Source organism: Macrotis lagotis, chromosome 1 (genome assembly GCF_037893015.1).
Source record: "Macrotis lagotis isolate mMagLag1 chromosome 1, bilby.v1.9.chrom.fasta, whole genome shotgun sequence".
NCBI lineage: Eukaryota > Metazoa > Chordata > Mammalia > Peramelemorphia > Peramelidae > Macrotis > Macrotis lagotis.
The window spans coordinates 410,346,166-410,374,159 of NC_133658.1; the positions used below are offsets into that span (position 1 = coordinate 410,346,166).

The 27,994-nt window shown below is 47.4% G+C and overlaps 1 protein-coding gene across 6 annotated transcripts; it reads left to right on the plus strand.

Moving 5' to 3' along the window:
• The first annotated feature begins 4,832 nt into the window (after positions 1–4,832).
• Positions 4,833–27,721, plus strand: PCDH1 (protocadherin 1). 6 transcript variants are annotated; one of them, XM_074212731.1, is made up of 6 exons: positions 4,833–4,927; positions 12,530–13,377; positions 16,169–18,364; positions 23,386–23,605; positions 26,811–27,195; positions 27,374–27,721. In XM_074212731.1, exons 1-6 carry the CDS (start codon positions 4,888–4,890, stop codon positions 27,537–27,539), a joined length of 3,855 nt encoding a protein of 1,284 aa, XP_074068832.1. In that variant the 5' UTR covers positions 4,833–4,887; the 3' UTR covers positions 27,540–27,721. The 6 variants fall into 6 exon arrangements, with proteins under 6 accessions (XP_074068832.1, XP_074068831.1, XP_074068834.1 ...); XM_074212730.1 differs by lacking the exon at positions 4,833–4,927 and having other exon boundaries at positions 5,627–13,377; XM_074212733.1 differs by lacking the exon at positions 4,833–4,927 and having other exon boundaries at positions 5,635–13,377; positions 26,811–27,206; positions 27,374–27,463.
• The last annotated feature ends 273 nt before the right edge of the window (positions 27,722–27,994 follow it).

A 27,994-nucleotide genomic window follows, 5' to 3' on the forward strand; every position in this document is an offset into this window, starting at 1 on the left:
CTGGGAAGGCTCTGCCAGGAGGCAGGCCTCCACACTTGCTGGGAGGGGACAAGAGAGAAGGGGGGTGGTGCAGGAGGTGAATTTTCCACCATTCTTGGGGGGGGAAGGGAATAGATGGAAGGGGTATATAATGAGGTTTTTACAGATCTCGGGTGGGGAGAGTGGAGGTGAAAGAATGGGAGAGACTGCAGAGATGTGGTTGAAGGAGAGCTGGCAGTAGAGAGGGAATACTTCATGATTTTCCAGCTCATAGGGATTGTAGCTCATTAGACATGGGAAGGGGGGGGACAGAATTTAAGGCATCAATAAGGGAAAATATTTTCTTGTATGGAACCCAAGGAATTTTTCTTATTCCATCAAATCCCTTATATTATTATTAACTTCTTTCCCCTGGGACTATTTGAGAAGTGAGAGGTAGAATCCCCACTCCCCCCTGGAATTCAGAGATCCCAGGTTTAGGGAATTACAAAGAAGGAACTGATGGTATAGTTTGGGGGGATCTAAATGGACTGCTCAATAGATCCATCAAAGTAACCTCCTTCAATAGAGTTGGAAGTAGTCTCTTTGGAAGAAGGCAGAGGTCCCCGGAAGCCTGCTATACTTGGGACACCTTTTCCCAATCCACATAACACTGAGTTTGGGAGATCAAAAGATAGGAGAAGAGAATATACCATAGGGGATGGAAGCTGAGTATTCCCTTCTTCACCTTTCAATCAGGAACCTTTCTGAGGGTAGAACTGAGGAAGAAGCATTGAGATTGTTAGCTTGGGATCATATGGGGAGATATGGACATGGAAGAATATTGAAAGGCAGGAGAAATGCATGAAGTAAGGGAGAGGAGAGTCAGCCTGAGTGAGTCTGGAAAGCTCATTCCAGTTCTCCCAAGAAGGAAAAACCTGATTCCTTGGTACAGATGACAGGAACAAGGGCAATGAGGTCTTTTAGTTGTGGAGACTGGTCCAGAGACTCATTCTCTTGGGAATGTTAGCCTCAGGCTAGAGGAGTGAGCTATGAGGCTCTGGAAAAAGAGGGTGCTGACTCTGGGGGAGGGGACATCAGAGTAACTCTGAAGGGAAAATGGAGGAAGCAAAGGAAGTCCCTAAGGATCACAGAATCTCCCTGGGCTGCGAGCACTCTCCCTCCCTACACAACCCCTAGAACAGCCATGGCGTTTGCTTATTTTGGTTATTTTTTGATCAGATATTTTGGCACTGTGCACACTGCCTCCTGTTGCCATGGCAGCCGTGACAGGGGCTGAGGCACCGTGAGAAAAATACCAAAATTAATGAGTGAGTGAAAGTGCAGCCGAGAGAAAAACAAGGTTAAAAAAAGAGTTAAAACAGTAATGAAAACAGGCTTCCCAGCTCCGCAGCAAAGCAGCTGCTCTGGCCTCCCTGGAGCAGCAGCCCCCACCCTGGGCTCCTTGGCATCTCCCAGCCAAGCTTCACAGTACATGCTTCTTACAGAATCCCAGCTACAGGCCCAGGTAATAGCAGCTTCTTAGTTAAAATCTCACTACAAGAGTAGCATAACTACAGTTCCTGGTAAGGAACTAAGGACAGTATGTGTCCTAGGTACCAGGATCCTAAGCAACAGCTTTTCAACTCCTAGGCAACAGCATCCTAGCTACAACACAAGAAAACTGTTTCCTATCTACAGTTCCAAGAAACAATATTCTATCCAAACCCAACACTTCCAGCTACAATACCAGGTGGCAGTATTCCAGCCATAAATCAGGGAGAAATTATATCCAAAGCTACAAAAAACAGGTGTTAGTCACAGTCTTAGGCACAGGAGCATCCCAGCTTCAGTCCAACCCTTTCCCTAATCCTCCCCCCCCCAAAAAAAAATCTTTGCATAGTCCTAGACAAAAAAAAATATTCCAGCTACAATTCTAGATATTATCAATCCCAGGACCTAGGGTAATACTTTGCCTTACTAAAGCAACCCTTTCCCAGCTGCTCAACTCATTAGCCAGTTTCCCCTCCCAGTCTGGTGTGGAGCCAGGATCTGGTCTTCTGTCTCCTCAGATGCCACTTCTCTCCTCCTCTAAAATCCTGGCCCCCTTCCTCAGTTTATATCTTTTCCACCTGCCCATTCCCTTAAGGGAGTCTAGATCACATCCATCTCTCTTGGGTACCCCTTTACTTCTGGGTTTTGCTTCCCCTCTCCCCAAGTTTTTAGGAAAAGATCCTTTGAAGGTTAGGATGTGGGACAGGGAGATGGTAGAGTGGGTAGGTATTGGAGCTGGTCTAGCCCGGTTCTGCAACTTCCACTCAGTGGAAGATTTGGGTTTAATTGTGGAGGAGCAGTGACTGGAGGAGAACATCTGTGTGATTAGCATTTCCTGCCCAGCTCTGCGGCTGCTTCTCCTGTGGAGCCCTGAGTGAGCAGAAGAGAACAGAGGAGCCTTTGAATGGCTTACAGCAGACGGGAGCCGGGTTTGCTGCGTGTGGCTGGGGGGCCGGGGTTGGGAGGCTGGGGGATTTGGAGGGCAGTTCTGCTTGCTAAAGATTATTTCTCAACTTCATTTTCTTCTTCTCTAATATTGCTTTCTCTAACCTAAATCTCACTAGAAGGGGAGAGAGGAGAGGAAGAGGGATCTGGAAGTAGTCAAGATGATGGCAGTAAGTTGGCCTAGCCTTCCATTCTACTTAAAGCAAAGAGGCAAATCTAACAATATTCTCTCCCCCCCCCCAAGAATCAACTCTGGCGTCTTAGAGGATGAGGACTGGTCATTTAGGGGTTGAGAGAGAAAAATAAACTGATCTGGGTGGGGTGGGGACTCTCTGGAAAAGATTTCTCTTGGCAGCTTCCATCCTCTCAACCACCCCTCAGTCATCCCAACAGCATTTCAAACCATCAAAAACCCAGTTTCAAACTAGAGGAAGGACAAAGGAGAGGAGAGTGAGATGGAAAGACAGAAGAATGGGAATTACAGGACCAGAGACTGTATAAAAAGATAAAAGGACAGAGACAAGGGCAAAGAGACAGAAGTAGACAGCCAGAAAGGACAGAGAAATGGTGGAATGAGGGAAATAGAGAAAAGGAGTAGAATGGAGTACAGGGATGAAAGATATAAGGGTAGAGTAAAAAAGCACCTAATTTGGAGTCAAATGACTAGAATACAGCAAGGAGGTAGAAATAAAAGCTACAAAGATAGTCAGGGATAAACAAAAGAGTAGGGAGATAAGGATAAAGGATTTGGAACACTAATGAAGGAACAAGGGAACAAGGACAGAAAGCCAAGTAGTCAGGAATGAAGGTATAGGTAGACAAGAGGTATGGGAATAGAACATTGTAGAGGAAGCAGAAATGATTAAACAGTGGCCACTTCTATTACTGTTTCTCCCGGACCTCTTTCTCATGCTTGTGTTGAGATCTGTTATCCCTCATCTCTCTAGTTTGGTGGGGTGAGTTAGTAGCTGATTGAAATAGAGGTCTCATCTTTAAATCAGGTGTCATTGGTGGGGAATATGGGTTGTATAGAAGGTCTTCTCAATCTCCTCTGCCATGCTCCCCCTCCCTTTTTATCTTACCACATGGAATGCAAAGTAAGGGAAAGAAGAGCCCTCTCCTTGCCCCTAAATGAAGCTCTCCGCTCTATTTCTGTCTCTGTGTGTCTCTGTCCCCATCATCAGATACCTCTAGAGGTGTATGTCGGGTGTTTGTGTGGTTCAGAAGCCTTTAGGTGGAGCCAGAGAGCCGAAGTCGGCAGAGTAGGAGCGTGAGAACTCCTGCGTGTATGTGAGGCACTGCGTGTGACACTGTGCATGTGTGACACCAGGAGTGTGGGGCTCTGTGTGCGTGCGGCACCGCGCGTGTGACACAGTGGCATGGGTACCTTTCCATATGACACTACATCACCGCGGGTGCTGCGTGTCTCGGGAAGCTCGAGTGTAACTGTGTCCGCGTGGCCCCGCTCTGCTGCCTCTAGGGGCAGGTACTGGGGGACACTGGAATGCTCCTGGGGAAGTAGGGAGTGGGGGGCGGGGTGGTAGAAACCAACCCCGATTTGTGTTATCTCAGCCTTCTCACAGCAGCCTAATCTTCTACCCACAACCTTTATAGAGACTCCTCTAGGGCTGCTCTGTTCCCTCCTCCTCTTACCCCTCAATTACTACCCCACCCCCACGACCCAGTGCGGACACTAAGTCTGACCATTGCGTCTCCTGGAGAGTGGAGCTTGTGGGTGGATAGAGGTTTCTGGAGGACGTTCCTAAGTCATCAAAAACCTGATGGCACCCATAGGATGAACTCCGGGGTCTGGGGATAGAAATCATTGGTTAGAAAACCAAGAAGGGTCCCGAGGGAAATGGCGCTATACATTGGAGGCACACTTCCTCCTCCATCTTCATTTCTATATCCCCTGGGGTGACAGGTGCTGGACCCGGGTAGGAGCCACAGGGGCCACAGGGCGGGAATGGGAATGGGGGGGAAGAAACTGGTGGTAAGGGATAGAATTCAGGGGGCAATGGGTCTGGGACCCAGTGAGAGCGGAGTCCAGGAATCTAGTTCTCGGGGGTTCGGGAGTCTTCAGTAGAGGGAATTGGATGGGGCATTTGGGGGTGCAAGTGTTGTGATTTCAGGGCTGTTGGGGGGGGTCTCCTCTGGGCACAGAACTGGTCCTGGAGCTCCACCCCCACCCCCCACCCCCCTGCGGGGGGAGAGGGGAGGAGGGAGGCGGGCAGGCCGGGAGGGGGAGGGAACGAAAGGAGGGAGGGAGGGGGCGGGCCGGGCTGCGAGCTCCGCTCCGCTCGCTCCGCCGCCGCCGTTGCCGCCTCACACACTCCAGGAGCCGAAGCTCGGCGCGGACTCGGAGCTGCCCGGGGCTGGTGCGCCTGGAGCTCGAGCTGAGTCCTCCCGAGCCCCGCCTGGAGCCGGCTCATGGACAGCGGAGCCGGGAGCCGGCGCTGCCTCAAGGCGGGTAAGGAGCGGCGGAGCCCGTGCCCCGGCGGCGGCGGCTGCAGGAACCGAGCGGAGACCGGACCCGAGCGGCCGGAGCGGCTATGGCCGGCTTGCCCGGTGGGGGAGGGGACCGGGTGAAGGATGGATGGGGAGGATGGGTGGGGGTAAGGAGAGAGTGATCTGGGGGATCGTGTCCCTGCTTCCGTGGCTGCTCCTGGTCAACCCAGATGTTCGGGTCCCCTGAGGCGGATTATCCCCCTCCCCACCCCACCCCCCAGACCAGGGGCAAGGAACGAGATTTGGTGTCGGGGGCGCTCCCACCCGGTTAAGGCCCGCAGGAAGGGAGGTGCCCGGAGCGGGGGGCAGTGGTGGGCGGGGGAGGGGGCTCCCTGGGAGTACTCTTGCTATTTGCCCTCTTCCACTGCCCTCGTCTCCCACAGTCTTGGGGTGTGTGTGTGTGTGTGTGTGTGTGTGTGTGTGTGTGTGTGTCTTGGGGGCTGGGGGTAGGTGGGGGCGAATCCGCTTTGCATCTTTAGCTCTGGCCCGGCTGCCTGGACCAGTTCCCGCCTGGAGTCCCAGCTCTGGGAGTGGGCAGGGGAATGGATGCAGAACCTAGAAGCTGCGTCAAGGGGAAGAGAGCTTGGGGGCCGGGGAAGAAGAGAGGCTCGGGGGTTGGGATGCGGTAAACGCATGATTTTTTTTGCGGGGTACGCGCACTGCCGGCGTTTGGGCGGTGGGAGGGAGGTGGCTCTCTATAGAGCGATCTACCCAGTGAAGCTCCCCCTTCACACACGCACACACACACACACCACCTCTCTAGCCCTCCCCCCTCAATAACACTTGTTGTGCCTCCCTGGAGCGCTTCTTAGTGCGCCCCCACCCCCATTTTGCGATATAGACCCCCCCTATAAATTACACAGTCTGATGCAAAGGCATCAACATAAAAACATCTCAGAGAAACACGAAGACACATCAGGGTGAGCACACACCCCAGCACTCCATCTCACATACACCCTAACAACATACTGTGCTTCTCTCTCACACACCCTACAGGCACACACACTAACACAGTGTTCACTTACACCTACCTATCAGTACACTCCCCAAGACACTGTCTCTGTCTTTCACACACAGCCTCCTTTTTTCCCCAGGTGACTAAATTGGGATGGGAGAAGGCTATTTTGGCCACCCCTCAGGGACCCTGTTCCCCTGATTTGCCCTGTAGTCTTCCTACTTGAATCACGACATTGTTATAAATGTCAGGCGTGCCAGAGCTCTTGCTGCTGCTACTCCTCGGTTCTCTGCTCAAGATTCAGACTGTTGTTTCTTCCCTTCACCCAGGGTCCTTCTCCATGCTGCCGGTTCCTCAACCTCATCTCCCTCTAGTAGTCAATATCTTAAATCCTCTCTGCTTACAGTTTGGGCTCATCAGTCAGTAATTCTGATTATGGTACGGAGGGAGACAGAATAAATGAATGAATCAGAAAGCATTTATTGACTACTTACTATGTGATAAGTACTGTTCTCCAAACTGGAGGCATAAAAAATGAAGGCAGTCCTTAATCTGGAATTTACATTCATTTAGTGGTGGTGGGGGAACCCACAAATACAAGGGGAATGACCTGGAAGAGATATTTGGTTTGAAAATTACCTAGTGGAGTAGAGAGTAGATTGATGTTTGAGGAAATGTAGCTTTCATGGGAACATTTGCCCCTTCCTCCAAATCCTCAGTTGAGTCCTTTGATCCACCCTATACTCATTTGATTGTCAGTTGAGACTGAAGCTTTAAGAGTGGTCTTTTCTGGGAGTCTTGGGTGCCTGGCACCTAGTCTGGGAAGGTGGCCCTATGTGGTTATGTTAACCCCATCTCTGCCAAGGAATGGTTATTTTGGCTCCCACACATAATTGTGTCACTACATTAACCCAAACACACCTGTGTCACCAGGGCACACCTGGATTTATGATCTGGCCTTTAAAAAGACAGTGATGTCACATAAAAGTCATGCCCAGCCCAGCAGAAGAGGCTCCAGTGCTTAAAGGATCAGTAATGCATCTACATATGACCATTATTTTGAAAGATACACATTTGAGTTCAGAGAGACATGCAAAGTCATACTGGGTAAAACATGGAACACACTTTGCCCTCCTGGCTTAGTTCTTTCTTATTTGTCCAGACTCTTCTATGCTTGACCTCCATTTTCACCCCATTCCCCTTTGGAATAGGAGAAAGGGAAGAATTTCCCCCCATTGCCTATTTTTGGGGGGATTTACCTGCCCCTAGAGAGAAGGTGAAGGTTGAGGACTTCTAATTACTTTAGAATGAGACTGGAATTGGCCTAGAGAGGGAAGGAAATTGAGGCCCAGGGGCATATTCATCTCCTCCCCCACTTCCGGCCAGTGTCTTTTGCTTCCCTCCCCCTTCCCTCCATTCCCTGGGATTAATTGCCAATGAATGATGCCCCCTATCCCCCACACTCCTATTGAGATACAACTTTTGTGATTCCCTTACCCTTCCCTCCCCATCTAACCACATCATCCTGACATTCCTTCTTAGCTTTTGAGCTTCTTGTTCTGATTAGATGGAATGCTAAATTAAAACTACTCCTGGTTGAAGAGTTGGGATCATTTCAGGGAGCTCCTAGGGAGGTAATGTTCACATTGGGGGAAATCCTTACCTATAAACTGGTCAGAAAATTCTGAAGGCGGGGGCGGCTAGGTGGCCAAGTGGATACAGCACCAGCCTTGGAGTCAGGAGTACCTGGGTTCAAATCTGACCTCGGACACTTAATGACCTAGCCGTATGGCCCTGGGCAAGCCACTTAACCCCATTTGCCTTGCAAATAAACTTAAAAAAAAAAAAAAGAAAATTCTGAAGGTTTGGTTTCTCCAGTTAAGGCATAATAGACTCTTACTGTTTAGTCTTCTCAGGTTCTCAGGAGAAGATATCTACCCAGTCCAGTCATTTAGGTTCCAGGCCAACTGCCCCTGCCACATCAGAAACTATTCCCCCATTCTTTTCATTTTTCTCTCCCTTAGGTTCCCCTCCCCCTCTCCTTAGAGCCCATTTCCTCTGAGTTTGAAATTGCTTTGTTGCTCAGGAGGAAGGCAGAGAACCATCACTGACAGGTGGGAAATATGACAGTAAGTTCCACTTACTCTAGGGGAATACCAGGTGTATTTTGTGGAAAGATTCAGTTTGTCCATTCAGCACAAAGGAGAGTTTCAAATACTAAGATACCTGGTCAGCCTAGAGAGGCATGTTGTGAAGAGAAAGTTTCAGTGGGTCCTGGAATAGATCTTCCAGGAAAAAGGAGGTTAGCAATGGGACTTGAAAATATGTCCAGAGGAGGGAAGATCAGCCTTCTGGGAAATGCAAGTTAGCTTGAACTTGTGACTGATTTAGAAAAAAAGGATAGTGGAAAAATAAAGGCCCACCCTGGGCAGTAAAGGGAACAGTATGAGTCTGGTTCCTGTCTCCTGAGACTTCTGGAACATGGGGCCAGATCCAGAATCTATGGCATGGCATCAGTAGATGTACTTTTGAGACAACTTAAAACTAAGGGACTTGGGACATGAAGAAAAGAAATAGGAATTGATCTCACAATTTCCTTCCAGAAACCTTCACAAAATCACCAGTGACTTGGTCACCCTCACTTCATGATCACAACTTTTTTTTGTCTCTTCTTTGTCCTCATACTTTTAATTAGTACTTTATTATTTTTATTTGTTGATACATTGTTCTGTAATTTGTCTTAAATTGCTTTGGGTGTGTTTTTACCATCCTCAAACTATTAAGCTCTTCAAGGAAAAGGATTTTCTGTCTCTCTCTCTCTTTCTCCCTCCTCTCCTCCCTCTCCCCACCTCTCTTTGATAGATTCTTCCTCTCCCTCCACCACCCCCCTGCCAGCTACCTTCTGATTTGGTAGGAGTAAGGTGGGTTGAAGACCTGAAAACAGGTCCCTATTCTCCATTGGAATTCCCTCTCCTTTTCCTCCCAGTTCCAGAATAAGCAGATTTTTCTCAAAATACCCCCTCCTCAGGCTTTAGAATCCAGATTGATTAAGCCATTTCCTTTCAATAATCTGAACTCACTCTTTCTCCTTCCCCATTACCCTAGTTCCTACAACCAGATTTCCGTCTCCCAGGTGGATGAGAAATCTCTTGGGTGGATGGGAGGGGCAGAGCTCTTTCTTTGAATCTGGGTGGGGAATGAGGGAGGACTGGAAAGAAAATTTCCTAAGCTTCTGACTGGGGTAGATAACTTCCAATATCTTCCTAGGACAAAGTCCAGGGTGGGGGGCTGGGCAGGGAACTAGCTTGTCACTTGTTTTACAGCTCCACCCAAGCTAATGAAACCAGTCTCTGCCTGTGGGCCTTTCTGTATTAGTGTGATTCTTGTCCAGTTCAGCAGGAGTTGAGCTAGGGTTCTCATAACTCTTTTCCCTCCTCTCTCCCAAAAAATATCAGCATTATTCCCTTTTCTGGGATTATCTCCCCCCAAGTTCCAGGGAAGCAGAGGCTTCCGTAACCAGAGGCTCACAGCTTCTAAGTTCTCACTAAAGATGGACTGTTCCAAACCATGTACTAATCACTTTTCAAAGTCATCCTTTCTATGTCGCCAGGCTCTCCCTTCATGTTTCACCCCCTTTTTAAAAAAAAATATTTATTTATTAGTTTTTGCAAGGCAATGGGATTAAGTGGCTTGCTCAAGGCCACACAGCTAGGTAATTATTAAGTGTCTGAGACTGGATTTGAACCCAGGTACTCCTGACTCCAGGGCTGGTGTTCTATCTCCTGTGCCACCTAGCCGCTTCCACCCCTTTATTTTTCAACCTAATCTTTACCTGCTATGGCCTCACTGGCCTTGACCCCCTTTCCTAGAATCCCTTTTTTCACTCCTCCTACAGATACTTCTTGCTCTAATTCTCTCCTAGAATACTAGGTCCCTCTGGGTTAGTATGTAGGGTCTAATAGTATGATCTCTCAGTACCTCTCCTCCCGAAGTCTTCTGCTGTAGACTTATCTTCTATCCCATTTTGGGAACCTAACTAATTGTAGCAAGCCCAGAGGGCTAAGAAAATTTCTGACCCTAAACCCATGGAGCTCTTTGTGATCTGTAGGGGTTGTTATTTCTGGTCATTATGAAATTCTTGGAACTATGGCTTCTATTTCTTATCCAGGGGACCTAGCCTGTATTTCTTATGCTGTTTCTTCAATTCCTGAGTATAGCACTAGAAGCTACAAATATTTTCATTCAAATATATGTCTTATGCTATTCTAGAGTTGTACAGTAAATTGTGGACAGGGCCCTCAAGATAAGGCTTTCAAATTCAGAACTGATAGGATAGCTTTAAGCCCAGATACTTGATGATTCCTTTTACCTTAAAAGTTGGGAATCTTGGGTGACGGGTCTAGGGTATGTGTATATGGTTGTGGTTGTAGGTGCCAATAATGAAGGTGTGTTCCTTTGTTCTCAATTAGTTAAGAGTGAAGTTTTATTTGTATGGAATACAAAAGAGAGATAGAGGATGTATGTAGTCCCTGGAATTTACTGTCTAGGTAGGGAGATAACACTTAAGAATGATGAAAGGTTAAGTAATAATAACCCCAATAATAATGGAAGTGTTGTTAGTTGATTTGTTGCTTAATAGATGATACAAAAAAATGTTATGAGTTCAGAGGAAGGGAGGGGATTAGTGTGAGAGGCTTCTTGGAGTAGTGGTTTCTTGAAGTGAGTTTTAAATGCTAAATTTTTTCATTGGTGGGGGGAGCAAAGGTAATTCACCTGCCTAAGGTGTTAATTAAAAGCTGGAGGGGACAAGGTTAATATACTAATTGGGCTGCATCTGAGGGGTTCTCCTAGGTTAGAAATTCTTGACTTTGGACCTGTGAAACTTTTATAAAATATTTTGATAGCTTCCAAGCTAATCCGTTTCCTTTGTAAACCCATTGCTTTTATTTTATGCATTTTAAAAAACATTATTCTTAAGAGCCTGTAAAATTTGCCAGACTGACAAACTGGTCTATGATACATACAAAAAAATTAGGAAATCCTGTCCTAGGAGAATCTAGATGAAGTTGGAAATCATGGGACCATGGAATTTATAACTATAAGAGATTTTAGAAATTTTATAACCTAGTCCCCTCATTTTACATGGAAGGAAACTGAAACCCAAAGAGTTGAATTAAGTGGTTTAGCTTCATACTCTTCCCAGAGATTGGGGGTAGACTAGTTGCCAGGTCAAGGAGTTTGAATTTTAATGAAGTAGAAAAATCTAGTACCTCTTTTTCCCGTGGGGGAAGGGGGAGAGACTTGGGTCAGACTTGGAAGACATTGTTATACCGGGGATTCTACTGAAGATTCAGTAGATAGAAGAATGGGAGACTGGGAGAAGTGTGAAATTGATGAAGGGTCTTGGATATCAAGCTGAATAGCTTTTATTGGAATTGAATAAGGTTCCTGAACCTCAGTCTTTCTTCCTTCCTTCTTCCCACTCTTTCTTTCTTTTGAAGTAGGGTGGACATGAAAGGACAGAAGGGAACTGGGAAAGATTGGGTATACTTGGGGTGGTGAAAATAAAGGCAGGGAGGGAGGGGTATGTGTGTTTGTGGCAGTTCAAGAAAGGTTGGCAGCTACTCTCCTAGTCCAACCTGCTTGAGTCCTTGGTCAGGACAGGCTAGGGCAACTCCCCATTGTTCTATCCCCACCTCTAGCTCTGACCCCAATTTTGGCCTCTACTCTTGTCTTAACCAGTCACAAGCATGGCATATACCATTTTCATTTCTCATCACTAAGTTGTTCTCCTTTACTCCTGAAGAGCTTTGCTAAATTCATATTCATTTACTGGGCAGAAGTCCCTGTGTGGTTGGTAAAGTAAAGGCTATTGACCAGGGGTTCTTAATCTTTTTTGCGTCACAGACATTTTCAGTAGTCAGTGAAGTTTATGAACTCTTCTCAGAATAATATGTTTAAATATAGAAAATAAAATATATCGGGTTACAAAGGAAACCAATTATATCGAAATACAATAATCAAAATCTAAGAAAACAACAAAACCAATTTTACACACCCCAACTTAAGAACTTCTACAATGAGTGAACTAAGACATTCCCCCCGGCAAGTCTTGAACCTTAAAGGACTGTCCTACAAAATGACATGAATTTGCTTGCCCTTCAGTATGCCAGCATCAGTAGTGGTTATAAGCTCTAGGGGTATATTTGGAGTTTCCAGACACACCAGAATAGAAAACCTTTTGGACAGAGGTTCCATGTATTGTCTTCCTTCTCTATCTCAGTATCAGGGTAATTACAGTGAGTAACTAAGTAGAGGTGCTAGTGTGAGGGAGGTGCAAAGTCAGAGAGGGAAAAAAGAAAGCTGAACTGGGGAGTTCCTGTCAGTTGGCTCAGGGTGTTTCTCCTGTGGGAGCTGCTTTGCCTCTTACCTGGATTCCCAACTGCTCTCTATTTCTGCCACTGAGCCCACCTGCTAATTAGAATCTAGCTTTTAGACTGGGGCTTCTTGCCCAAGAGTGGGCCAGACCCAAGATGGGGGGCTTGGTTCTCCAAAGAAAGGGGTTGTTTGTAGCTGACAGTCTGCCTGTGTATCTTTCCTCTATCCTAGCCCTCCCGACCCCGCTGCCTGCCAGGATGGGGCCCCCAAGGTCTAGCCTCGGCTCCTGGTGGAGGCTGTTGCTACCCCCCATGCTGCTGGCCCTACTACTTGCACCCTCCCCAGGAGCTGCCACAAGGGTGGTGTACAAGGTACAGGAAGAACAGCCACCCAATACACTCATCGGCAGCCTGGCTGCTGACTATGGCTTCCCAGATGTGGGACACCTGTATAAGCTGGAAGTAGGCGCCCCATACCTTCGAGTGGATGGCAAGACAGGTGACATTTTCACTACTGAGACCTCCATTGACCGTGAGGGACTTCGTGAGTGCCAGAACCAGCTGCCTGGGGAGCCCTGCATCCTGGAATTTGAGGTCTCAATAACAGACCTGGTTCAGAACGGCAGTCCCCGACTCCTGGAGGGCCAGATTGAAGTGCAAGACATCAATGATAACACACCCAACTTTGCCAATCCAGTCATCTCACTGATGATTCCAGAAAACACTAATGTGGGCTCCCTCTTTCCCATCCCTATGGCCTCTGACCGAGATGCTGGTCCCAATGGTGTCGCCTCCTATGAGCTACAGGCAGTACCTGACAAGCTCTTTGAGCTTCAAGTAGCTGAAGACCAAGAGGAGAAGCAGCCACAGCTCATTGTCATGGGCCACCTGGACCGAGAACGCCGTGACTCTTATGACCTGACTATCAAGGTACAAGATGGGGGAAATCCACCACGGGTCAGCAGTGCCCTGCTCCGGGTCACTGTTCTGGATACCAATGACAACGCACCCAAATTTGAGCGACCCTCTTATGAGGCAGAATTGTCCGAGAACAGCCCTGTGGGTCATTCTGTCATCCAGGTGAGACCACACATCAGGTGAGATTTCCATACACACATTCTGATGGCTCTCATAATTTGAGGCTGCTCAATGTAGAAAATAGCCTTTGGTTCCTGGCCCTTCAGTGTACTCTGTCCTCCTAATTGGTTTCCCCAACTAGCTTTTCCCAGGTTGGGAGCCCATGGCTTAGGAAGCTAGACAGCTGGCTCAGGGAGGGATATCTGGTTCATTGATTAAAGGTTCCCCTTAGCAAAACCATGGGAACAACCCCAGGGGCCAATTGGACTTTTAGGGCCATTGTCTAGGACTAAGGGAGCCATCTTTCCAGACAGGTAGGTGTATCTCCTGTTGTCATCTTGGACTCTGGCCTCTTGCCAACCTTTGCTCCTGTCTAATTTCCCATGAACTGTACCTTTGAAGTCAGGGTGCAGGGGAAGAATTCAGCCCTGTGGTCATTCTTCTCTGGACACCGTTATCTTCTCTAAGATATACCTCCTCTTGAGATCTGAAGTAGAAGGGAGTTATTCCCCGCCCCCCCCACTAGAATCTTAGGGCCTTACAAAGAAATTTGGATAGAGAAATATAGATAAAAGAGAAACAGGGACAGAAAGAAATGGGAGGGAAATAACACTTGGAAAAATATAGGAATAGAAATAGAAACTGAAGAAAGACAGAGATAATACTTGAGAGATTGGGAGATAGAAATGAGAAACAGGGAGAGGCAGGTACAGCTGAGAAACAGCTGAGAAAAAGGTAAAAAGAGAGACCAAGGATAGGTACAATACAAAGGAAACAGGGGTGGGAGAATTCTAGAGGCAGACAGAAACCAAGAAAGATATACAGATAGAGATAGGGCCAGGCAATGACTGTGAGAAAGCTAGAGAGAAACTGAGATTGCCAGAGATAGATAGAAAGACAGAGAAAAACAGTTAGACAAAGATTTACAGCCATAGGATAGGAAGGGACTTGTAGAAGGGAGAAGAAAGGAATAGAAATTAGAAGTATTGGAGTGTTTTGGAATTTGGGGAGGTAAGAATAACAAAAAAATCTAGATCAAGTCCATGAATCTGGGGAAAAAACTGAAGAGAGAAATGTCTAATATGGGCAGATCCAGGTTGGTCTCAGGCCTATGACCTTGCCAAGCCTGAAACACCGTCCCCTTTTTCCCCCATCCCTCAACTCATGTTCAAATTTATTTGGAAGCTAAGAGGTCAGGAAGTGACAGGTAAAGATAGGAGAGAAATTGGAGACAGGAAAGGAATGATGTAGGTATGGAAGAAAAACATGAGAAAGAGACAAAGATAGAAAGCAGACAGGAAAGGGCAAAGATGTGGGGAATATAGAGAAACAGGAATGGAGGAATTCTAGAGACAGACAGAAACCAAGAAAAATATCCAGATGGAGACAGGGTAAAGGCAAAGATTGAGAAGCCAGATTAAAAAAAAAAACCAGAGAGACAGATGCCAGAGACAGACAGAAATGAAAAACAGAATTATCTTAGAAATGTACCATCATATGAGAGGAAGTGACCTGCAGAAGGAGAGGGAAGAAATGGGAACTCAAGAGAAGAGGGAGAATCTTTTAGGTCTTTCAAGATTTGGAGCTATGCTGGGACTAGGGAAACAGAAAGTCTTCTTGACCGACCCTCTAGACATCTGCATGAAATTTCTAGGGTAGTTAGCTCCTTGGGAAAGCCAGTATGGCCCCAGAGAATACTACCCACCCCATAGCTCCTCTTCCATCTACTTCTGTCTCTCAATGCTACCTCTTTGAGAAAGCCCATGATGGGATGGTGCTCAGCTCTGTGACCATCATGCCTGCCTAGTGCTCTGATGCCACCCATGTTTGGGTTGAATGGGGCCTTGGTTTGCGTTGGTGTTGGCGTAGGAGGGCGTGCCCACCATGCAGGGACAGACAACCTATTGTTTGGTGTTGGGAGCCTAGCCTGTCAGGCAGGAGCAGCCAGCCGTCTTCATGGCCCTCTGCCAGCCCCTCCTCCCTCCTGACTGAGGGAGCCCCCAGTGGCAGCCCAGGCTGAGGCCCGGCTTCCTCATGTTGCAGTACTCCTTGGCAGCTTCCACAACCGGTTCCCCCAGTTTGACAGAGCGGTATTGGCTAGGCCTCTGGCACTGACTGTTTCCCTCTGACCCACATCCCCACCTGATTGCTTTAGAAAGAGACCCCTTGCTTGGGGCTAGTACATACACACACACACACACACACACACACACACACACACACACACACACACATACACAAACATAGTCAGCCTCCCCCCCCTTCTGCTTTTCAGTCCCCTTTCATTATCCAGAGTAGATATGGGAGTCAGATAATAATAATAATACCTCTTTACGTTTGTGTTCTACTTTTTGTTTTTTTAAAATACTTTAATACTTACTCTTCCTAGGAGTCATAAATTTGGCAGATATAGGTAATACTACCCTATTTCATATATGGAGAAATTGAGGCTCATAAAAGTTGAATGAGTTGCTTAGAATTACACATCTAGGTTTTGTTTTGTTTTTCTTTTTTGTTGAGGCAGTGAGGGTCACACCTCTATTAAGTATCAAATATTTGAGTCTGCATTTGAACTCATGTCCTCCTGACTCCAGGGCCAGTGTACCTTCTAACTGCTCCTACATTGCTAGTTTTTGACAGAGCTGAGACTAGGACATCTATTTTGATGTTCAATCTTCTCCTTCACTGCATTGCTCCTTAAACCACCATATATCTCCTCACCTCCTTCTCCATTTTGGAATAGTCCCGGATCCTAAATCTACTCCACTTATGTTTTCTTGTTCCACCTTCATAGGTAAAGGCCAATGATTCCGACCAGGGTGTGAATGCAGAAATAGACTACACATTCCACCAGGCTCCTGAGGTTGTGCGGAGGCTCCTTCGCCTGAATCGAACCACGGGGTTGATCACAGTTCAGGGTCCCATAGACCGGGAGGATGTGAGCGTCCTTCGCTTCTTTGTGTTAGCCAAGGATCGAGGGGCTAATCCCAAAAGTGCCCGTGCTCAAGTGGTGGTGACGGTAAAAGACATGAACGACAATGCACCTTCCATTGAGATTCGGGGCATTGGGCTGGTCACTCACCAGGATGGCATGGCTAACATATCAGAAGATGTGGCAGAGGAAACGGCTGTGGCCCTGGTGCAGGTGTCAGATCGTGATGAGGGAGAGAATGCAGTTGTCATGTGCGTGGTGGCAGGGGATGTCCCGTTCCAGCTGCGCCAAGCCAGTGAGACTGGAAGTGATAGCAAGAAGAAGTACTTCCTTCAGACCACCACACCACTTGACTATGAGAAGGTGAAAGACTATACTATTCAGATCGTGGCTGTGGACTCTGGCAACCCCCCACTTTCCAGCACCAACTCCCTCAAGGTGCAGGTGATTGATGTGAATGACAATGCCCCTGTTTTTACCCAGAGTCTCACTGAAGTTGCCTTCCCTGAGAATAATAATCCTGGAGACTTAGTCACTGAGGTCAGTGCCAGTGATGCTGACTCTGGTTCCAATGCTCAGCTGATCTACTCCTTAGAGCCCGAGCCAGCTGCCAAGGGCCTCTTTACTATCTCACCTGAGAGTGGTGAAATTCGGGTGAAGACATCCCTTGATCGAGAACAAAGGGACAGCTATGAACTGAAGGTAGTGGCAGCAGACCAAGGCAACCCCAGCCTTCAGGGCACAGCCACAGTCCTCGTCAATGTGCTGGATTGTAATGACAATGACCCCAAGTTCATGTTGAGTGGCTACAACTTCTCTGTGATGGAAAACATGCCAGCCCTAAGCCCTGTCGGCATGGTGACTGTTATTGATGGGGACAAGGGGGAAAATGCCCGTGTGCAGCTCACAGTTGAACAAGACAATGGTGACTTTGTCATCCAGAATGGCACTGGTACCATCCTCTCCAGTCTGAGCTTTGATAGAGAGCAGCAAAGCACATATACTTTCCAACTAAAGGCTGTGGATGGGGGTGTACCACCTCGCTCAGCCTATGTTGGAGTCACCATCAATGTGCTAGATGAAAATGACAATGCACCCTATGTCACTGCCCCCTCTAATACCTCCCACAGGCTGCTAACTCCTCAGACCCGGCCTGGTGAGACAGTTAGCCAGGTCACAGCTGAAGACTTTGACTCGGGCATTAATGCTGAGCTCGCCTACATCATTGCAGGCGGCAACCCCTACGGGCTGTTCCAGATTGGGCAACAGTCTGGTGCCATCACTCTGGAGAAGGAAATTGAACGGCGTCATCACGGGCTCCACCGATTGGTGGTGAAGGTCAGTGACCGTGGGAAACCCTCTCGTCATGGTACTGCACTGGTCCACCTCTATGTCAATGATACTCTAGCCAATCGCACCTTGTTGGAGAACCTGCTTGGTCATAGCCTGGACACACCACTGGACATTGACATAGCTGGTGATCCAGAATATGAGCGCTCCAAGCAGCGTGGCAACATCCTGTTTGGTGTGGTAGCTGGTGTAGTGGCTGTGGCCTTGCTCATTGCCTTGGCTGTGCTTGTGCGTTACTGCCGCCAGCGAGAGGCCAAGAGTGGCTATCAAGCTGGCAAGAAGGAAACCAAGGATCTGTATGCTCCCAAGCCAGGTGGCAAAGGCACCAAAGGTCCCAAGAGCAAGGGCAGAAAGAGTAAATCACCCAAACCTGTGAAACCTGTGGAGGATGAAGATGATACTGGACTGCAGAAATCCCTCAAATTCAACCTGATGAGTGATGCGCCTGGCGACAGTCCCCGCATTCACCTGCCCCTCAATTACCCACCAGGCAGTCCTGATCTGGGACGCCACTATCGTTCCAACTCACCACTACCCTCCATCCAGCTACAACCACAGTCTCCTTCAGCCTCCAAGAAGCACCAGGTGGTGCAAGATCTGCCTCCTGCCAATACATTCGTGGGCACCGGGGACACCACGTCCACGGGCTCGGAGCAGTACTCGGACTACAGCTATCGCACCAACCCCCCCAAATACCCCAGCAAGCAGGTAGGCCAGTCGCTGAGGCTCAGCACCCCCCGGCCCCCTTCCCACCCCTACCGAGGAGCCATTTGGACTGAAGTGTGGGAGTGAGTGAACTACTGATGTATCAGCAATTACCCCTAAGTACACTCTCACACACATACATACATGCACACATCCCTGATACTAGAGGGCCCCTAGGTTTTGAGGGGTTGGGGTGGGGCCACAAATGGGAGGAAAGGGGTTAGCAGTCTGTTTTCTCATTATTTTTTGAACAAGGAGTTGGGGGAAGTCTCAAGCCAGTTTAATATAGGTGTGGGTACATCATAGGTACCTGAGCAGTGAGGTTTTTGAATCAAGCAAGGGCAGTGGTTCCCTGATGATGGAGAGAGAGGAAGCAAAAGATATTTTGCTCCTAGTCCATGTGGCTTCCTCCATCTCCACTTCAGGGAAGAGGCTCTGCCTGGTCTTAGTTCTTCCTGTCCATGGGAGATATTACTTCCAAGTATAGGGTGTTTCAAGGGGGATGGTAGGGACAGGGAGAGGATGAATGGGGGGAGGAGGCACTGAGCTTTTCCTGAATTCAGGATCTCTCACTGAGGCCAGAGTCCTGGGAGCCTGGGTGACAAGGCCTGTCTTAGTTTAGGTTTGAAGTGAGAGTTGGGGGGTCTCTTGTTACAGTGGATTTCCTTCACATACACCCACCAACTCCATTTGTGCCTTTTTTTGTGTGCTGTATGTTAACCTGTTCCTCTTCCCAGGGTCATATCCAACCAGCCCAGGGGCTTCTCAGGGGCTGGGCCCCAGCATTTCTATATTCTGTCACTGAAAATAAAGTTTCTATTTTTGGAGTTTTTTTGTTTCTTATTTTCACCTGGAACTGAGAGAAGGAGTGAGAGAGACTGGAAGCATCCCCTTGTTCCCTCCCTTCATTCCCATCCCATATCCCATCATTTCCTACTTCCCCCTTCCCATATCATGTCACCCTAGCCTCCTTGTCTTCCCCTCCTATGCCCTACACCAGAATCCTTTATTGTAACTCACTTCCCCCTTGGGCCCAAACTCCTATAGAATTGGAAAGACCCTTCTCCCAAGGAATGAATGATACCCACTTCACCCTGCCTCCCAGTAGAATTCTCTGTCTCCTAATTTATCCAAGCCCTCTGTGGAATAGGGCTCTCTCTGACCTTCCTCACCTACAAAGCGGGAAGAATCCTCTGACATATCAACTTCCAGGCCTAGATCCCATCACAGAGTTTTAACCAAGGTCTTGAATTGTTTGATCCCTTACCCTTCCTGGTCTGATCCTCTCCCCACCCGCATCCCACCTCAATCTGAGAAGATCCAGGTCCCAGATGAAGTGCCCAGGCCAGCTGCCCCAGGTGAGGGCTTTGAGGTTGGTTGTTTTAAAGCTTGGGAGCCTCCTGGACTCCAAGGTGGGCAGAAGATCCTTGGAGAAATGCCCTGCTAGCTTGGCTGCTTTTCTTTATGTCCCCTGATGATCTTGCTCCTTTCCCTTCCCTTACCCATCACCAACCCCCAAAAGCATTCATATTACCTTTTGTGCCCCCCCACCACTGAGGCTGCAAGGAAGGAGACTGGGTATGAGGAAAGGATAATGAAGGAGATGGAATGGGACTGGCCACCAAAAATGTTTATACAGATTGCTCCAAGGTGCCTGCCTTGTGCACCCCAGTGTGGTAGGAAAGGCTCAGACTTTGTTTGGGGCTTAAGGGCTTCTCCAACTCACCCTCCTCCTTGCAGCCTTTTTCCTTGTTCCTTCCAGCCTTTCACTCTAGCCTCCCAGCACTGCTCACGCTCACTCTCTCTCCATCTCTCACTTCTTGCCCCTTGGGTATGCCTTCACTTGCTCAAAGATGTGTGCAGGGAAGTGGGGAGGAGGGAAATGCTTTATCCAAGGCCAGGGTGAGGGACCCCAGATCCTAGGGGAGGCTACAAGGTGAGAGAAGACTGCATCTCCATGGTGACGGGGAGGCTAGAGCCACTCCCAGGAGCCACAGACCAGCAACTCCAAGCTTTGAATTCTGCCCACAAACTATCCTGATCCTCCTGTATCCTCCAAATATTCAGACCCTTTCTCCAGTTTCAGGAATGGGTGAGGCAGAAGGCATTTCAGCTCTGTTAGAGGGTTTTATTCAACTTGGTATACAACTGGACAGGAATGCCACATCTGCTCCTACTCTCCACTTTCCCCACCCCTTTCCTTCTCTCCTTGTTCTGTCCTCTCATCTCCCTTTCCTCACTTCATTTCCCACCCCCTTCCTCCCCTCCTCTCATTTTTACCCTTTCTCCTTTTCTGAGGTTTTCTTCAGAAAATTCTTGGAATCAGCTTGTTCCTCTATTCCCTACCCCTAAATCCATCTTTACTAAAATTCTCTAAAACATCCAGACTCACCCCAATGCCCAGTACACATCGTCCTCAAGAATACATTTATTGTGTGCCTACTGTGTGCAAAAAAAAAAAGGGCCCTCTCCTGTTTTTCTAGGGGGTGGGGTCAGGAAGATGTATAAGATGAGCTGAGGCAATTTGTAGTCTAGATGGGGAGACAAGTCTCAGAAGGCATGTCTGGGTAAGTGCCACATGAGTAGTATGGCTAATGATTGCTACTGGAATTGAAAGGAATTACTAAGGGCTGGGAAGATCATGAAAGACTTCCCTGAGGAATTGAGGCTTGAGCTGGTCCTTTAAGGAAGGATAGGATTTCAATATGTGGGAGGGCCTGAATAGGCCATTCTCAGCAAGGAAAATGGGCTAAATAAAAGGGATGGAGTGGGGAGTGGGAATGTGTATGATGTGTTAGGAGGTGACAAAAATGTTGAAGCAGAGAGACAAGCTACAGAGGTAGACTGGGGCCATGCCAAACGTCCTTGAATGATGGGATCTGACCATTACAATTGAAGCTAGTTCTAGGACATGAAGAGGCATGAAAGGTTTTTTAAAAGGAAGTGACATCAGAACCATGCTTTAGGAAGATTAATCTTGCCTTATGTTAAATGGGTTAGAAACAGGAAGAGTCAATTGTAATGATCTAGGACCAAGGTGGTAAAGACTTTGACTTGGGGCAATAGTTATGAGGAAGAATGGAATGGATTCAAGGCAATCTACAAGGAAAATTGAGAAGAGAGACAAATGAGACTAAGGTTCTGGGCCTGTTTGACTGAGAGTATTGGTAATTGATGAACAGGGATTTAAGAAGGGAACACTGGTTTGAAGGAGAAAAATGACATTTTGGTTATAATTGACTATGAAGTCATGGTGGTTCATTTATATTATGATATTGTAGAATTTAGAGCTTGAAAAGATCTTAACATAGTTTTCTCATTTTGCAAATGAAAGAATTTAGGTCCTGAAGGAAAATAATTTACCCCCAGATGACACATACTGTAAACAGAAGAGAACAAGATTTGAACCCAGGTTCTTTAATTCCATATCCAATTGTTGACTACCTCATGACCATGGAGATGATATCTGATGAGTGACTGGAGATAGGAGATTGAAGCTCAGGAATATTGATGCTAATTTGGGAGTCATCTAAAGAGATAGTTGAAGGTGTAAGAATAGTCAGATTCTAAAAGAGGTACAGTGCAGATCATGGAAAACAGAATCTATGCCTGAACCTTGACCACATTTAAATCCTTCACCCCTGCCACCATTCTGATTCCAGTTCATTCTCCATACCCTGCTTTCTATACCCTTTAACCTGAAATGACCAGAATCCATGACTCATTCCTTCCCCTGATATCAAGACCTATATACTTAGGGAATCTTGGGTGGGTATTGCATTTCTAATAATGGAGTAATTTGGGGTTGGCTTCCTCTCTGTCTCTCCCCTGTTTCCTCTCCAGTAAAGCACCTCAAATTCATTGCTTTGTTTTTAAGCTTCATTGATATTTATATTTCATTTCCTTTGGATGAGAAACTAGGATTTTGAAGAAGACAGAGATGGGTAGAGAGAACTGAGTTCAGAGCTTATAGTCTATTCCTAGGCTACCTTCCCATGGTCTGTCTTGCCTATCTTTTTTCCCCTCTGGCTCAAGGTGCTTCTATTGGAGAACTAAGGATGATGACTCAAAACTAGGAAAAGGGGAAATAAGTATCCTGGTTTCTCATGTCTTTAAGCCTACCCCACCCCATCCCTGTCTCCTTCTCTGACTCGGTTTTTCCCTAATGCCTCTTCAACTCCTCATTCCTAGTTGGTGGCAGTCCCAGGGGAGTGCTTGGATGGCTCATTGGTGGTACCAAATGACAGGTACCAAACTCTTAGGCTTCTTAGTTAATCATTGATCCCATAGAGTTTCTTGGTTCTGAACAAGACTCCATACTGCCCAACCTTTGCCCCCAACTCTTCGCTAATCTCTGCTTCCTTTCAGGCCTTCATTTCTTCAGATCACTTCCTGGGGTACACTTATTTTCTCAGTGTCTTCCTTCTAGGATTCCAACCTATTCCCTGTTGATCTAGGAATAACTGAAGTTCTTATTCTCTGAATTTTTCTAGCCATGTTCTTAGTAGCAGGAAGGGTTCCAGTTGGGAATGTGATACCTTCAGTTGGACTCCCCCTCTCCCACCAAAGGAATTGCAATATTGCCATTGAGTCTAGAAAGTCAACTACTACACTAGGAGCTAGGCTACCTGGGTCCTATTCCTTCCTCTTACTTAGATTGTCATTTTTTTCTTCTTTCCTTTCACCTCTTCCCTGCTTCCTTTTCTTTCTAAGGTTCAGGTTAGAGAGTCTCATAAACAAGATGAGAGGATGAGAGGAATAAGAGAGGCTCAGAAGGGAGTCTAACCCTTGGGGAGCTTCCAGATCATAGGCAAGGGGTGATTGGATCTGAATGCAGAATGGGAAGAGTAACATGAAAAAGGAAAGGTAGTGGGGACTTTGCTGATGGTGGCTTTGCTGGGGCCTGGGGAAGGGTGCTTTGCTGGCATCTAAGGAGGCTGGATAAAGGGTGAGGGAGCATGGCCACTGCAGGGCTCTGTATGGGTTTTGGGCAAGACCAATTGTAACCTTAACTCTTTCCACAGTTACCTCACCGCCGGGTCACCTTTTCGGCGACTAGTCAGGCCCAGGAGCTGCAGGATCCCTCCCAGCATAGTTACTATGACAGTGGGCTAGAGGAATCAGAGACACCATCTAGCAAGTCATCCTCTGGCCCCCGCCTTGGGCCCCTGGCACTGCCTGAGGACCACTATGAACGCACCACCCCTGATGGCAGCATAGGAGAGATGGAGCATCCTGAGAATGGTGAGGACACCTAAACAACCCTGTATGTGTGCATGTGTGTGTGTATGTGTGTGTATGTTCGTGCATGCCTGTGTATATTTCTAAAGGAGGGGTGAGTTGGGTAGAAGAGAGAAATTTCCTAATAATAATTTTTTTTAATTTTTATTTCCCTCCACTTTAAATTTATTTATTTTGAATTTTACAATTTTCCCCCTAATCTTGCTCCCCCCACCCCCCACAGAAGGGAGTCTGATAGTCTTTACATTGTTTCCATGCATCTAAGTTGAATGTGATGAGAGTGAAATCATATACTTAAGGGAAAAAAAATTAAGTATAAAAGATAGCAAAATTTATTAATAAGATAATGATTTTTTTTTTAAATTAAAAGTAACAGTCTTTGGACTTTGTTCAAACTCCACAATTCTTTCTCTGGATACAGATGGTATTCTACATTGCAGATACCCTAAAACTGCCTGATTGTTGCACTGATGGAATGAGCTGGTCCATTATGGTTGATCATCACCCTCCTGTTAGGGTGTACATTGTTCTTCTGGTTCTGCTCATCTCACTCAGCATCAGTTCATGCAAATTCTTCCAGGCTTCCCTGAATTCCCATACCTTCTGGCTTCTAATAGAGCAATAGTGTTCCTTCACATACATATACCACAGTTTATTAAGCCATTCCCTAAATGATGGACAATCACTTAATTTCCAATTCTTTGCCACCACAAACAGAGCTACTTTAAATATTTTTGTAAAGGTGATGTTTTTATCCTTTTTCATAATCTCTTCAGAGTATAGACTCAGTAGTGGTATTGCTGGATCAAAGGGTATGCACATTTTTATTAATCTTTGGGCTAATACTTATAATTTGAGTATTTTGCTTGTGGGTTAGAGTGAAGGCTTTCTATGGTAGTTCTTTTGAGAATGATGAAATTCCCATCAGAAGTTCCCTAATATGGGGGCGGCTAGATGGTGCAGTGGATAGAGCACTGGCCTTGGAGTCAGGAGTACCTAATTTCAAAACCGGCCTCAAGACACTTAACAATTACCTAGCTGTGTGGCCTTGGGCAAGCTACTTAACCCCATTGCCTTGAAAAATCTAAAAAAAAAAGATTTCACATATATAACGATATCATATTGCCTGCTTTCTCAGTGAGTGGGGGAGGGAGGGAGAGCATTTGCAACTCAAAATTTAAAAAGAAAAGAATGTTTTAAATAAACATGATTTGAAAAGAAAAAAATTTCCTAGTCAGTGAGACAGGTAATCCCAAGACTTATGAGGAAACATGAGAAAACTGAGATGAATTAAGGTACTTCAGAATGGCAAAGAATCCACATACAGATTTGAAAGGGACCCTTAAAGATAGAGATCATCTAACCCAGTGCTTCAAATTTACAGATGAGAAAAATTAAACTCAGAGATATGAAGTGATTTGCCCAATGTCTTCTGACTCTAAAACCCAGTCTTTTTTGTGTGCCATGAATAATGAAGAGAACTTGAGAATGGCCAAGGGGACCCTAGAAATAATGAAATATCCTGAAATTAGGGAGGATACCCCAAGATCTGTGAAGGATTTCATTAACAATAAGGGGAGGAGTGGCTAGATGGTGCAGTGGATAGAGCACTGGCCCTAGAGTCAGGAGTACCTGGGTTCAAATCTGGTCTCAGACACAATAATTACCTAGCTGTGTGGCCTTGGGCAAGCCACTTAACCCCATTGCCCTGCAAAAATAAATAAATTAATTAATTAAAAATTAAAAACAATAAGGGGACACAGGGAATGTTAAAAAAAACACCAAATATTCAAAGGACTTACCCTTAGCCACAAGAGTTGTGAAGGAGTACAATGACAGAGGACCCCAGAGTGGTCTTGTGGCTCTCTAGTCTGGGTAAGGAGGTCAAAAGTCGTGAGTACTTAGATCAGTTCCCCTGGGAAGAGAGAAGGTAGTGTAAATGAAGTAGAGAGGGAAGAAAATGGGATGACCCTGGAACTTCAGCTAGAGGAGGAATAAAGTCATGAAGTTTGCAGGAAACATCACTGAGGTCAGTGTGTGGAAGAGCCAGTGGGGCTAGAAGTGTAGAAGGAAAGAACATTGGGGAGAAGGTATTGAGGTATGTGGGTCAGAGTGTTTGTGTAGACTGTCAATGAGACTATAGAATGACTGTATGTTATAAGGGACTAAGCATAGTTTCTCCGTTTGGAGTTAACCTTGGATCTCTTGACTATTATCAGTCTCCTGGATCTTTACCTTTCAGACTTAAAGTTCTTAAAAGTTTTATGTGTCTTAGGCCCCCTACTTAGGGATTAGGCCCTTGAATCAAAGTTCTGAGCTCTCTCCACCTGCTTGGTCTCAAATTCTTCCCTGTCCTCATTTCAGAATCTCACACTTTTGATCCCTTCCCTACTCCCAACACACACACACACACACACACACACACACACACACACACACACACAATCTCCAGTGGGCCATCTCTTCCTTTTTGTGCCCAAACAGAGCCTATTGGCCAGAGCAGGCCATGAGGCAGAGACGCCAGGTAGGTGGGCAGCTTGATCTTTTCTCCTGTCTTCCTGTCTTTTTCACCTATGATTCAGGGCCCCAGAATTTCAAGAGGCAAATAATGAGCACTGTATAGCAGGTACCTCTTTGGGCAAGAGGCCAAGTCAGAATAGAGTGGTGCCAAAGGAGCTCCTTTCTTGGGCATCGGCCACCTTTCCAGCTATATCCCTGAGGCCGACCTATGAGGGAATTGGGGTGGGGTTCACTACCTGCTGCCATCCCCAGGTGAGGGCAGACAGGGGGCAGCTGCTTCAGGAACTTCTCACCCAGTGCCAGTCATTTCCGTGGAGACCTGCTGCCCAGCAACCACATTGGCTACTGGTGATGTCAGGCGGCCAACTCCTGTTCCCTGGAGTATTCAGGGTGGGGAGCCAGGGCAGGGGTGGTGGAAGGGAGGGGCCTGTGTTGTGTGTGTGTGTGTGTGTGTGTGTGTGTGTGTGTGTGTGTGTGTACACACTTTAAGTTGACTGAGTTGTACACTCAATAGGTACACTCATGAAAAGGGTGAGATTAAGAAAGAGAATCTGATTCTTCTATGTGTAACTGAGTACTAAAGATAAGTAAGAACAGTGAGAGTGTGTGTGTGTGTGTGTGTGTGTGTGTGTGTGTGTGTGTGTGTGTGTGACCTTCCTCCTAATAAGGTTCTATTCTCTCCTCTCAGACCTTCGACCCTTGCCTGATGTAGCCATGACGGGCACATGCACACGGGAGTGCAGTGAATTTGGCCACTCGGACACATGCTGGATGCCTGGCCAGTCCTCCCCAAGCCGACGGTCCAAGAGCAGCGCCCTCAAACTCTCCACCTTCGTGCCTTACCAGGACCGAGGCGGGCAGGAGCCCGCAGGCGCCGGCAGCCCTAGCCCCCCGGAAGAACGCAACACCAAAATGGCCCCCGTCCGCCTGCTGCCCTCGTACAGTGCCTTCTCCAACAGTAGCCATGATTCCTGCAAGGACTCTACCTTGGAGGAGATCCCTCTCACCCAGACCTCGGACTTCCCGCCGGCGGCCACACCCTCTGCCCAGACGGCCAAGCGAGAAATCTACCTGTGAGCCCCAAGTGAGCCCCAACCCATGTCCAGCCCCTCACCTGCCAAGGGGGTACCCAGGTATCCCTGTCCCCTCCAATCAATCCCTTGGGTAAGCCAATCCCAGGGTCACTAACTTCCTATATGTCATCTCTTTTCTCCCTGGCCCTGGGAGTAGAATCCAATCATCCTCATACAGGTCCAGTGCCCCGTTCTGGGAGACACATTGCCCCACATGGGGACCAGGCCTTGGATCCGCCATGTTCAGCACCTCTCCTGTGTCCAGCTCCCCCAGCCTGCCCACCTTGGGGGGCAGAAGCCACTGCAGAGTTGGAATCCTGGGTGGGTCCCCTCTCAATGACTAAATTCCCTCCCCCAAACTTCCAGGGGATTACCCCATCCTTCCAGGGGGAGGGAAGGGAGTCCAAGGGCCATACACCTTTAACTAATCCATTATCTCCTTGGTGGCTGGAGGGGTGGGGGAAGGTCAGGGCATCTAAGAGCTCTAATATCCTTCTCTGGAGATTTCTACAAGGGGGCATTTTGGGTGGGGTGGGGTCCAGGAAGTGGGGGTCCTCAAAGGGCTTTAGTTACCAAAGGTGGGGTTGGGTGGGGGGTGGGCAATGGAAAAGGTGGGAGGGCTCCCTCACTCATGCAGCCCTGGGGCTTCCTGCCTGCTCCACTCCCTCCTCCCAGCCCCACCCCCCACTCCCATCCCTGCTGGTCATGCAGCATCTGTACATATGGACCTTGGACCTTGGAATGATGTTCCCATTTCTGCCTGATTTGCAACTTTTCTTGTTGTTGTTGTCTTTGGTCT